We start from the raw sequence: 12,782 nt of genomic DNA, 5'->3' as shown, positions 1-12,782 counted from the left end.
TCAGCTTCTTCCCATACGCGGTTTACCCTGTAGGCGTGACAACATATTGGTGTTATTTTTCGTGCATAATCGCTCATAACTCTTTGCCTGTTTATGGTATTCCAGCCAAAGTTGGTACCGAGATGCGCCTTTATACCCCCCTTCTGTGTGCCAAATTTCAAGGCAATCGGATAACGCGTTCGCGTTTTATAGCAGTTTTTGTAAGTGTGCGAAAAGAGGAAGAAAAATAAGAAGAAAAAAAAAACACGAAGAAACTAAGCCAATTTGTGAAGTCGCATATCTCAGGAATGCCTGAAGCGATTTCGCTCAAAGTTGGAATGTGGAGTACTGAAGTTGGAGGGAATGTATACAGCAAAATTTGTCTTGTTTCATCAAGGCAGCACAGAGTTACGGAGGTGCGAAAATTGCGTTTCTTTCTTCCTGTCAATATACTCACGGGGTTGCGCGCCGGCTTCTTGGGCCGCACGACACACTACCGTGTGTCTTGATATTTAAAGTACACATAGCTACAGAAACAATTTAATATAAATCCAATATACACTAAAATGAAATTGTTATGGTTACAACTGTGTATACATTGGTGTGTGATAGTGGGTGTTATACTTATTAAGGCAGTCATGTGCTAACAACAATAGCGCTGCCTTTTTGTTTCTTCTCATGCCATTGATGGATTGTAGAATGTAATTAATTTCAGGATTTTTCAAAAACTGTTCATCTAAAATAAGATACTCCAAGAATTTGTTTTGTTTTATGTTTAGCAGAAGTGTTTTAATATCTTCTGGTGAAAAGGAATTTTTCCTCAAGTTAATGTAAATAAGTCTGCTATTAATTTTAAGCAAATTAGTAACCGATTTTAATCCAACACTCCCTATACCACAGTGTTCCAATTCTATTTTAATAATATTGCAATCATCGGATGCCAAATAATTACAAAGTTTTTCTATCCCATCATCACCTAGTTGGCTTCCATTTAGTAGATTTATCCACTGTAGTGACGGATGCATTTTCATTAACTCAATGAATATCTCTACTTCTGATGATTTCACTACAAAACACAGCATCCATAGACCACTAGTGTTTTCATTCTGCAATACAGGTGACCTCTCCCCTTTGCTATATTTCAGAAATTCAATGCCTGATTCAATGATGTCATCGCAGTGAAGGGCCCATTTCTTACCAGAATGTGTTATGAAGTATGAGATAGCCAGTAAGAAGTATGGATTGGCATGATTAGGTGGTATTTCAATATGACAAATATTGCTAGAGTAATAATAGTCTGCGACAAGATTACATGCCTTTGTATTTTGTCCTTCGTAACAGCAAAGGATAAGTGTTAACAAAAAATCAATGTGATTTTCTCCATGTTCTGTCATGGACTTGAAGTGGGCATAACATTGCTGCCAATTCTCAACCAGCTTTTCATGAGCAATTACTGGTACTGATAATGTGGGCTGAACTGATCTGTCTAACTTTGGGAGGAGATCTTGTATGGACACTTTTATAAGCTTAGTGATACCAGCATAAAACACCCAAACCATTTCATAGTTCATATCACTGAATATTTTCTTAAGTTCTTCAGTTTGTATGGAAGGATCAAATCTAGACAAGTACATGGCAGCCAAAAACTCTTGCCTTATATCGATACTGGTAGCATTTAGAATCACCAGTAATATGTTTCACTTTCTTTATTTCTAGCAATCCCATACCATTGAAATTTTGAAGCTGTTCAACTTGAAAGTCATTCATATATACCAGCATAGACTCTTGACTGATAGGTTTTTCTGTAAGAAGCAGTCATATGCATATTTTTCTAAACCATGTAGTATTTCAAGCATTTCTTTTGGCAAATTAAAATCATCCCAATGTTTAATTGGTGTGTGATTGTCATAAGCTTTTTCTTTGTAATATTGTAAAACCACTAGCACAACATTGTGATAAATTTCAGTTGAAGTTTTTGGCAACCTGAACTGCTCATAGAAAATTTTTAGGAGAATGGACAGATTAAGAGGAACTTCAGCCAGCTGTGGCAGAATATGAACACTGTGTAACTGTTGCATGAATAATTCTGACAATAGTTCATTACATAAAAGTTCTGAAAAATACTTATCAACAAATGCTTTAATTTGTGATTCACTAAAACCTTTTAGTTTGAATCTATGGGAAAACTTATAGCTTTTCAGACTTATAGTTGCAGACGGCCTAGTTGTTACCACAACTGTAGCTTGTGGAAATGAGTCACCAGTAAGTAATCGTGTGAACACAGAGTCCTTCTTGTAACTGTCATGAATTTCATCCCATCCATCAAGCCAAAACAGCACTTTATTTTTGCTGTCACAGTCTGCTAAGGCTGCTTGTGTAGCAGGTGTATTATCACCCATAGAGGCAAACAGGTCTTTCTCACCACGTATGTTATCTGGTTTTTGGCCACGCAAATGCACTAACACTACATGAGTAAATTCTTGTAACATATTGCTTGAAGCCCATTCCTGGCAAACCTTGTGAGATAGTGTGGTCTTACCAGTTCCAACATTACCTCCTATCAGTATCAACTCCCCTTTATTACTACCACCAAACTGAAATATTTCTTGAATAGAATTGCATGGTTCAGCTGCACTGCATTGACGTGTGTATTGTATAACTCTGTTTGGACTTGTAGTGGAATAAATTATTGGCTCTGTTATTTGTACATGCACTGTCCTTTCTATTGTAATCTCAATGAAGTTGTTGTTTCGTTCATCATACCAACCTTGCATGGAAGTAACATGTAGCTTATTGTATACATCTACAAGATTCTTGCGATATTTATGAGCACAGGATGATGCAATCTGTGTGGCAATAGACGCTCTGCAACAAGTGAGATTTTTGCTCAGCTCCTTTTCTATCTTTAAAATGTTAAGTGCAATGGAATGAAATGATTTATCCTTTTCTAAGCACTCAATCAATTCTGAGTAATTATTCAAATATTTTTCTTTCAGAGTATCTATGAAAGCTTGCTTCCTAACAAAAAATTTTGTTTTTCCATCATGAGCCTTCCTAGACTTGATATTATATTTTTCTCCTTCAGAAAGAAAACTTGAATCTGTGAGAACTTGTAGTAAATTGTTGAACTTTTTAGACTTCATTGTAACTATAAATTGTTCAATAGTTTGAAATATCGCTAAATATTGTACAAGACTATTTGAGAACTTTACATAGCATGGTTGAAAACTAAATATACTGCAAACTTCACAGAAATTTTCAGCATTTACCACATTTGAGATATTTTCAATCAGCACTCTGCAAAACAAAATAGTATATTATTATTTGGTGCATATTATTAATAATACATGCATTCATCTAACTTTTACCATGATTTCAAAAGCAGCTTGTCATCCTTTTTAGGGTCACTTTGAAGGCTTGATTTTGCCTAACCATGCAACTTTACCAAGCTGATATGAAGAAAAAGTGAGGCTGTTTTTTGGGGGGAGCCATTTTTGAGCAAGAAAATGCAAACCTCCATCAATGCAGATCCAGAATGGGGTATTTGGGGTAAAAATTCCCCCCTTACCTTGTGGAGTAGCCATAGCCACTTCTTTGAATTAAAACACTAAACTTTATGTCAGACTAAGATCAGCTTATAACTCATGAAAATATGAACATTTCACTAGCGTTTATTACCTGAAACCAAAGTAGCTGTGAAATTGTTACCCAACACCTTCATACATACTAAGCGCCTCTAAAAATAATTATCATGTTACTGCTTTCAAAGACATTCATAACCTTTTAAACAGCTATTAAGACTTCACAACCATCTGCAAAGGCCAAAATGGCAAAAATCATCAGTGAGACACTACTAAAAGGTGATTATTTGCTGCTTCAAAAATGCAACAACTATGAGAATCTGGCTCTCCCCAACCACTTAGCTACAAATTAGCCTGTTTGTGCCCCCTCCCCTTGCCAGCTCCTGGATCTGCCCCTGTCCATGATCCCTACTACACATACTGCATAAATAACACTATATTTTTTGTGAATATTTTAACCAAAACCAAAAACTCTATTAGCAGCAGAGTACTTTTATATATAGTAATAATGATTATAGCGATCAGTATAGCTAATCATGCAGCTGCTATTTACAATTATGATTTATGTTATAGTTAAACTGATTATGAGTAAAATTACAGTGTCAAGCTAAAGCCCAACCATTGATTACATGCACATGCTATTCTAGTGCATGTATGTAATATACAGTAATAATAAAGATGTTAGTATGTAGTAGTAGACACTTCGATATCTTACACACTCTCTTGTGTAAATGAAATTGCTTATATGACTCCACTTGTGAAACGAAAGCAAAGCAGTAACATATGGACTTTGCACCTTGACTTCAGACAATCCAATCAATAGTTCCTAATTATAATTCAATAATTAATTAATTTGTTATAATTAATTTGTTATAATTCAATCATGTGGGAAGTTATTGTTGCCCACACGGTTTATACAAGAAAAAATTTTACGATGCACTGAATGAATATAGTATACTGTAGCATATTAAGTATGTATATTGACAATTACACATACAAATATACGAATATTGTATCATTGATTGCTTTTATTATTGAATGCATGCTCCAGCTAATTGTTAGCATAATATCAGTGATATACTGGGTGCATAACGATATTATACATACGTGTAGAGCATCACATACATGTGTACATCACACTGATAGAAACACTGTCATCATGCATGTCGACTGTGAGTGAGTAAGTTCTGTACTGTGTATAATAGAGTGGATAATACAGAAACTTGTCCATTGGAACAAAGCAATGAAAGGATAGTATCTGCATGCACTTTCAACCTTGACACAATGACATCAGCCATACCTAGAAATTATGTCACAGCTCCTGTCACCCACACAGTGTATATACAAGCCCACACAGTGGATACAACAATTTTAGTTTAATAGTAAACATGTATTGTACACGTATTATAGCCTATACACATCAACAGATGATATCATGAACCATCATTGTCCACACATTGAACACAATAAAGTTTGTGACAAACAAGCATTGCATGTGTAAGAATTTCGTTCTTCTCATTATTGCAAAGCTTGTTGATGCAATTAACAAAAGCACTTGATGTTGTATCTGCATGTTAGCTAGTTAATGTGCTAGCTCAGCTGCTATTAAAATTTCACAGCATGCAATTTATATTACTCATACGGCTATGTACGGTGTGTGCATAGTAAATTACAAGTAAGTTGTGTTGAGACATTTAGCTATTTAAATAAAACTATATGCTAGTTAGTTTTAATACACAGTTAGCTAGATACTGAATACTTTATTGCCATTCAGTTTGTGGGATAATTGATGTGCTCTTTAATAACTTCGTAAAATCTAGCTACATGAAATATGTCACTACATGCACATATGCAGTACGTATATAGCTATAGCTAGTTTTATTACTTAAAGCTAAGCATAATGTCTCCAGTATAATATAGCTGGTAGTGCCACTGTAGCTAACTCTAATTGTAGCTAGTTCAAGCTCATCCGGTCATATCCTTTTGCTTATACTTTGTTAGAATAATCACATAATATGTATATAGCTAGTAGCCAGCTATAATTAAATAAAATCGTAGGTTAGCTATAGCTATACAAAAGTGCAATTAGCGAACTGATCATAGTTATAAATCTGACCTGTTTCTGGTGCTTTTTTGCGAAATGCTGTGAAGATGATCCAGCTTTCTTTCCTCCAAAAGCCCTTTAAACTCCGTCAGGATGCACACGCAGTCTGTCTCTTCTTCAAATGTTCGAGCGTGTTTTATGAATGCCCGCGCTTCTAGTGAGCTTGCCTCCATATCAACCGTCAATGAGCAAGGGTAGCAAATGTACAACAGCAAAAGTTGTGTGCAAACACTACAATGCAGTTGAGCAAAACACGATAACCGCAAGGTTTATATACCTACTCCACTGCCGTATGATTAGTCTTGCGCCGCCCATCTGTACAATTTGGGTTTTCTCAGATAATATAGAGTAGAGGCTGGTATTGTGGGACAGGGGGTAATATGGGTCACATAGCTTAAAACCAGTTGAGCAAGTTAAATCCTGCAGCCCGGATTTAGGAGTAAGAGATAGTACCTATTCAGATCATCACAGATAGTGATATATACACAAATCTAATTATGGGATGATATAGCTCCATAAATTTTACTACATCATATTGGCATACTGTCAATGATTCTCTTTGTACCACTCACTATGTATAGTTAAGAGTACAAAGATGTAAAGTAGACATATGAAGTCAACTAGTCTTTTTCGACTGTCTACAGTGTCCCTGCTATACCCTTTACATATGAAATCTAGCTACTGTAATTAAATATGAAATAGTCAACTTTCAAGCACATGCAGCGTCTCATAATACCCCAATATGTCTCATAATACACACATCTACAGTGTTCCAGAAAAATTACCATATAGACTACCACAAGGCAGGAATTTTTTTGAATTTTTATGTTAATGTAGTTTAAGGGTACACTTTTCTGCAGTAGTAGTGTGAAATACCAGGGTTACAATTTTAGGTAATTTCAATGCTTTGAAGTTAAGTGTCTCATAACTACCACCACTATTCTACTTGTGGTCTTGTTGGTGGTTATTTAGCTACTACATTCATCAAATGAAAATCAGCAAACAAAATGTCCTTACTGTTTGTTAGCTTACTTTCTGGACAAGACAGACATAATTAGCATAAAGCCATTCAATTACCGTCAATTATCGTTCAATACACCATGACCAGCTCGGCAAACCGAACCCTTTCCAGGAATTTTCTCTCTCCACAGCTGCCAAATGCTTCTCATCCTTGCCACTTATCCAGCTGCAGCAGCTACCCCAGCACATGAAGTAGAGGAGGAAATAAAAGCAGCTGAAAAGTGCTGCCACATACGTATAGCTAGCATATGGAGACATCAGAATGACCATGTTGAAAGTCAGGATAAAAAATATCACCACGCCACAGGCCATCATCATACTGATAATAACTGATCATTAAGATCACCAGGATGGTCTTGAGAAAGGGCATGCATATTATATAGCAAGAGCTTTGGTGAAGAAGACAGGAAGTCCTTAAAGAAACTGTCATCACCCCAAAGCGGAGAACCTAATAGTTCCAAGCCAGAGACTTGCTTGATGTCAGGGGTGGAATTCAGGAAATGAGTCCCCAGTCAGAATTAAGGCCAAAACAGCTTACACTTGGAAAGATTCAAATGAAGCTCGAAATGAAGTCAATAACCTGGTCCTCAAGTGGTAAGGTAAGAGAGTAGAGATAGTAAAGAGGATTGTCTACAAACTAGTTATTAATTCAGTCTTCGTCCATTCTCAATCCTCAAAAGCTAGAGCTGAGATGGATACCTCCAACAATTGACTAGCCTCTCAATTGCTAGATTGCACACACCATGGTTAATAATATTTGCACACATATAACACACTTTCACATGCACATTTACACTCGCTTGTCAAGTTCTGTACATTACATATACTTAAAAACTAATGTGCCATCATCAAGGTACTAAAGGTTAGATCACAAAGATGGATATATAGAGCTAGTCAATGAACTGCAGAATAACAAGTGAAAATAATAAAGGGCCCATTAAAGGGTTACCTTAATTGTTGCACTCCTGATGTAGCTAGCAGTTGCCTATACTATAGTTAACCCATGCATTGTACATCTTCTCCCCTGACCAGCAGAGCTGACTGTTCAAGTGCTCCTGCATTTAAAAAAAATAATACTAGAAGACCAGTACTCATAGCTGTATAACAACATCGATGAGATTCCAAAGAAATTCTTTTGTTGTAGTGGCAGCTTTCACTGAGCTGTGCTTGGTACCATTCTGAATCAGTTTATGTGTACAATGGCTGTAATGTGTATAATAATGGTATACTGTATATTTACCATTATATTTACATTCTTGTATACACTGTGTGGATGATGGCAAATGTGACATAATTTCTTGGTATACTGAGTTATGTTTAATTTAGTATTCAATCTATCCACATTAACATGTTCATTTAAACCTTAATCAAGACACACGGTAGTGTGTCGTGCGGCCCAAGAAGCCGGCGCGCCACACTGTGAGTATATTTACAGGAAGAAAGTAAACGCGATTTTCACACCTTTGTAGTTCAGTGATTCCTTATCCGATTGAAACCAAAATTGCTACATACGTGCCGGCTAGGTAGGAGAGTCCACATCCCAAATTTGAAGAAAATCGCTCCAGCCATTTCCGAGATACGAGCGGCCAAAGTTTGGGTTTTTTTTCTTCGTTTTTTTCTTCTTCTACTTCTTCTTTTCGCACACTTTGAAAAATCCGCAATAAAACACGAATGCGTGCTCCAATAGGGCTGAAAGTTTGCACACTTAAAGGGCTCATTAAGGCGAATCTCAGTACCAAGGTTGGTAGGAATCCGATGAACATTCACCGAGTTATGACCGATTATTTGCGTAAAATAAGGTCGAAGGTCTGTCACGCCCACAGGATAAACCGCTTGAAGGAATGAGCTGAAAATTGCTATGTAGATGGAGTAACTATCGTAGGAGTGCCTTTTTGTGGTTTGAAAGGAATCCAGTTAAAGGCCATCGAGATATAACACAAAACCCAACCTGTGTCACAATTACGCGATCGATTTTTATGAATAAAAAACTAATAGTTTTCACGCCTACCAGGCAAACCGCTTAGAGCAGTGAGCTGAAAATCGGTGTGTGGCTGGAATAATTATCATAGAAAGTCCATGCGGTAGTACAGAAGAATCGGATTACAAACCACTGAGTTATGATTCCAAAGCCAACTACGTGTAGCATATGCGAGATCGAGATACTCTAATAGAACAGTCACCCTAATAGAGCATTCAGCTAATTTATTTATTTACTCCATTATAGAATTCTATTACATTGCAAGTTATTCTATAGGGAGTTCAGCTGCAAACAGTTAATCTTATAGACAGTTCAGCAAGAAGCAAGTCACCCTATAGAGAGTTCAGTTACAGATATATCACTGTAGTGATTTAGAAGAATCAGAACATTACAAGTCACACTGAAGAGAGTTCAGCTATAAACAAGTCATGCACCCTGTGGAGAGTTTGGCTACACTCTCTAGAGAGTTCAGCTACAAACAAGTCACTGTGGAGAGAGTTCAGCTACAAAGAAACTACCCTGTAGAGAGTTCATCTACACAAACAAGTTAACCTATAAAGACCAGCTGCAAACAAGTAACCCTGTAGAGATTTCAGCTACAGACAAGTCACTTTATAGTTTATACGATGTTCAGCTACAAATAAGTCACTCTGTAGAGAATTCAGCTACATACAAGTCACTCTGTAGAGAATTTTGCTACAAACAAGTCACAGTGTAGAGAGTTCAGCAACCAAAAAACCACCTGTAAAGAGTTCAGCTATACAAACAAGTTACTCTGTAGAGAGAACAGCTAGAAACAAGAGAGAGCTCAGTTAGAAGAAGTTGCCCTGTAGAGATCTCAGCTGCAAAGAAACCCTGTAGAGAGATCAACTACAAACAAATCACCCTGCAGAGTGTTCAGCTATAAACAAATCACCCTGTAGAAAGTTCAGGTACATACAAATCACTCTATATAGAGTTCAGCTACAAAAAAATCACTCTGTAGAGAGTTCAGCTACAAAGAAACCATCCTGTAGAGAGTTCAGCTACAAAGTTACCCTACAGTGAAATCAGTTTGAAACAAGAGATTTCAGCTACAAACAAATCAACCTGTAGAGAGTTCAGCTATGAACAGATCACCCTGTAGAGAGTTCAGCTATACAAGTCACCTTGTAGAGAGATCAACTAGAAGAAGTCACCGTCTACAGAGATCAGCTAGAAGCAAGTCACCTTGTAGAGAGTTCAGTGACAAAGAAACAATCGTGTAGAGAGTTCAGCTACAAACCAATCACCCTGTAGAGAGTTCAGCTACAAATAAATCAACCTGTAGAGAGATCAGCTAGAAACTAGACACAATATAGGGAATTCGGTTACAAGCAAATCACCCTGCAAAGAGATCAGCTACAAACAAATCACCTTGCAGTGAGTTCAGCTACAAACAAATTACCCTGTAGAGAGATCAGCTACAAACAAAACACTGTGTAGAGACTTCAGCTACAAACAAATCAACCTGTAGAGATTTCAGTTACAAACAAATCACCCACTGTAGAGAGATCAGCTACAACCAAATCACCCTGTAGAGAGATCAGCTACAACCAAATCACCCTGTAGAGAGATCAGCTACAAACAAATCACCCTCTAGAGAGATCAGCCACAAACAAATCACCCTGTAGAGAGTTCAGCTACAAACAAATCACCCTGTAGAGAGATCAGCTACAAACAAATCACCTTGCAGTGAGTTCAGCTACAAACAAATTACCCTGTAGAGAGATCAGCTACAAACAAAACACCATGTAGTGACTTCAGTTACAAACAAATCAACCTGTAGAGATTTCAGTTACAAACAAATCACCCACTGTAGAGAGATCAGCTACAACCAAATCACCCTGTAGAGAGATCAGCTACAAACAATCACCCTGTAGAGAGATCAGCTACAAACAAATCACCCTGTAGAGAGTTCAGTTACAAACACATCACCCTGTAGAGAGATCAGCTACAAACAAATTACCTTGTAGAGAGTTCAGCTACAAACAAATTACCCTGTAGAGAGATCAGCTACAAACAAAACACCGTGTAGAGACTTCAGCTACAAACAAATCAACCTGTAGAGATTTCAGTTGCAAACAAATCACCCTCTGTAGAGAGATCAGCTACAACCAAATCACCCTGTAGAGAGATCAGCTACAACCAAATCACCCTGTAGAGAGATCAGCTACAACCAAATCACCCTGTAGAGAGATCAGCTACAAACAATCACCCTGTAGAGAGTTCAGTTACAAACAAATCACCCTGTAGAGAGTTCAGCTGCAAACAATCACCCTGTAGAGAGTTCAACTGCAAACAAATCACCCTGTAGAGAGTTCAGCTACAAAAAAAATCAACCTGTAGAGAGATCAGCTATATACTGTAGACACTAGACACAATATAGGGAATTAAGTTACAAGCAAATCACCCTGTAGAGACTTCAGTTACAAACACATCACCCTGTAGAGAGATCAGCTACAAACAAATCACCTTGCAGTGAGTTCAGCTACAAACAAATTACCCTGTAGAGAGATCAGCTACAAACAAAATACCTTGCAGTGAGTTCAGCTACAAACAAATCAACCTGTAGAGATTTCAGTTACAAACAAATCACCCACTTTAGAGAGATTAGCTACAAACAATCACCCTGTAGAGAGATCAGCTACAAACAAATCACCCTGTAGAGAGTTCAGCTACAAACAAATCAACCTGTAGAGAGATCAGCTATATAGACACTAGACACAATATAGGGAATTCAGTTACAAGGAAATCACCCTGTAGAGAGTTCAGCTACAAACAAATTACCTTGTAGAGAGTTAAGCTACAAACAAATTACCCTGTAGAGAAATCAGCTACAAACAAATCACCTTGTAGAGAGTTCACTTACAAACAAATCTACCTGTAGAGATATCAGTTACAAACAAATCACCCCCTGTAGAGAGATCAGATCACCCTGTAGAGAGTTCAGCTACAAACAAATCACCCTGTAGAAAGTTCAGGTGTAAAAAAATCACCCTATAGATAGCTTTGATACAAACAAATCACCCTGTAGAGTGTTCAGCAAGATAACAGTCACCCTGCAGAGACATCAGGTTACCCTATAGAGAGGTCAGCTAGAAGAAGTCACCTTGTAGAGAGTTCAGCAACAAAGAACCCACTCTGTAGAGAGTTCAACTAGAAACTAGTTACCCTATACAGAGATCAGCTATATGTAGAAACAAGTCATCCTGTAGAGAATTCAGCTACAAACACATCACCCTGTATAGATTTCAGCTACAAACAGATCATCATCCTGTAGATAGTTCAGCTATAGATACAAGTCACCCTGTAGTAGGAGAAGTCACCTTGTAGAGAGATCAGCTAGAAACAAGTCACCTTGTAGAGACCAGCTACAAAGAAACCATCCTGTAGAGAGTTCAGCTACAAACAAATCACCCAGAGAGTTCAGCTATGAACAGATCACCCTGTAGAGAGTTCAGCTAAACAAGTCACCCTGTAGAGAGATCAGCTAGAAGCAAGTCACCTTGTAGAGAGTTTAGCTACAAAGAAACCATCCTGTAGAGAGTTCAGCTACAAACAAATCATCCTGCATAGAGTTCAGCTGCAAATAAATTACCCTGTAGAGAGTTCAGCTACAAACAAATCACCCTGCAGAGTGTTCAGCTAGATAAAAGTCACCCTACAGAGAGATCAGGTCACCCTATAGAGAGATCAGCTAGAAGAAGTGATCTTGTAGAGAGTTCAGCTACAAAGAACCCACTCTGTAGAGAGTTCAGCTAGAAATAAGTTACCCTATAGAGAGATAAGCTAGAAACAAGTCACCCTGTAGAGATTTCAGTTACAAACAGATCATCCTGTAGATAGTTCAGCTAGATACAAGTCACCTTGTAGAGAGTTCAGTGACAAAGAAACTATCCTGTAGAGAGTTCTTCTACTAACAAATCGCCCTGTAGAGAGTTCAGATGCAAACAAATCACCCTGTAGAGAGTGCAGCTACAAACAAATCAACCTGTAGAGAGTTTAGCTACATTTCAAGTCCCTTAGTAGAAAGATCAGCTGTGAACAAGTTATCCAGTAGGGAATAATAGACATGTAATAAATATATTTATATAATTAC

General features: G+C 37.5%; 1 protein-coding gene across 2 annotated transcripts; it reads right to left on the bottom strand.

The window, feature by feature from the left end:
* Positions 1–521: 521 nt before the first annotated feature.
* On the bottom strand, positions 522–5,965 carry LOC136251838 (uncharacterized). Of its 2 annotated transcripts, none has more exons than XM_066044242.1 (2): positions 5,677–5,965; positions 522–3,276 (listed from the first exon to the last, which is right to left on the bottom strand). In XM_066044242.1, exons 1-2 carry the CDS (start codon positions 5,835–5,837, stop codon positions 1,743–1,745), a joined length of 1,695 nt encoding a protein of 564 aa, XP_065900314.1. In that variant the 5' UTR covers positions 5,838–5,965; the 3' UTR covers positions 522–1,742. The 2 variants fall into 2 exon arrangements, 1 of the variants encoding a protein (XP_065900314.1); XR_010699221.1 differs by lacking the exon at positions 522–3,276 and adding an exon at positions 5,506–5,552.
* Between the last annotated feature and the right edge of the window lie 6,817 nt (positions 5,966–12,782).

The sequence above is a fragment of the Dysidea avara genome, chromosome 3 (genome assembly GCF_963678975.1).
Source record: "Dysidea avara chromosome 3, odDysAvar1.4, whole genome shotgun sequence".
Taxonomy (NCBI): Eukaryota; Metazoa; Porifera; class Demospongiae; order Dictyoceratida; family Dysideidae; genus Dysidea; species Dysidea avara.
Note: the sequence above shows the minus strand (reverse complement) of the source record. Positions and strands in the feature narration are given on the sequence as shown.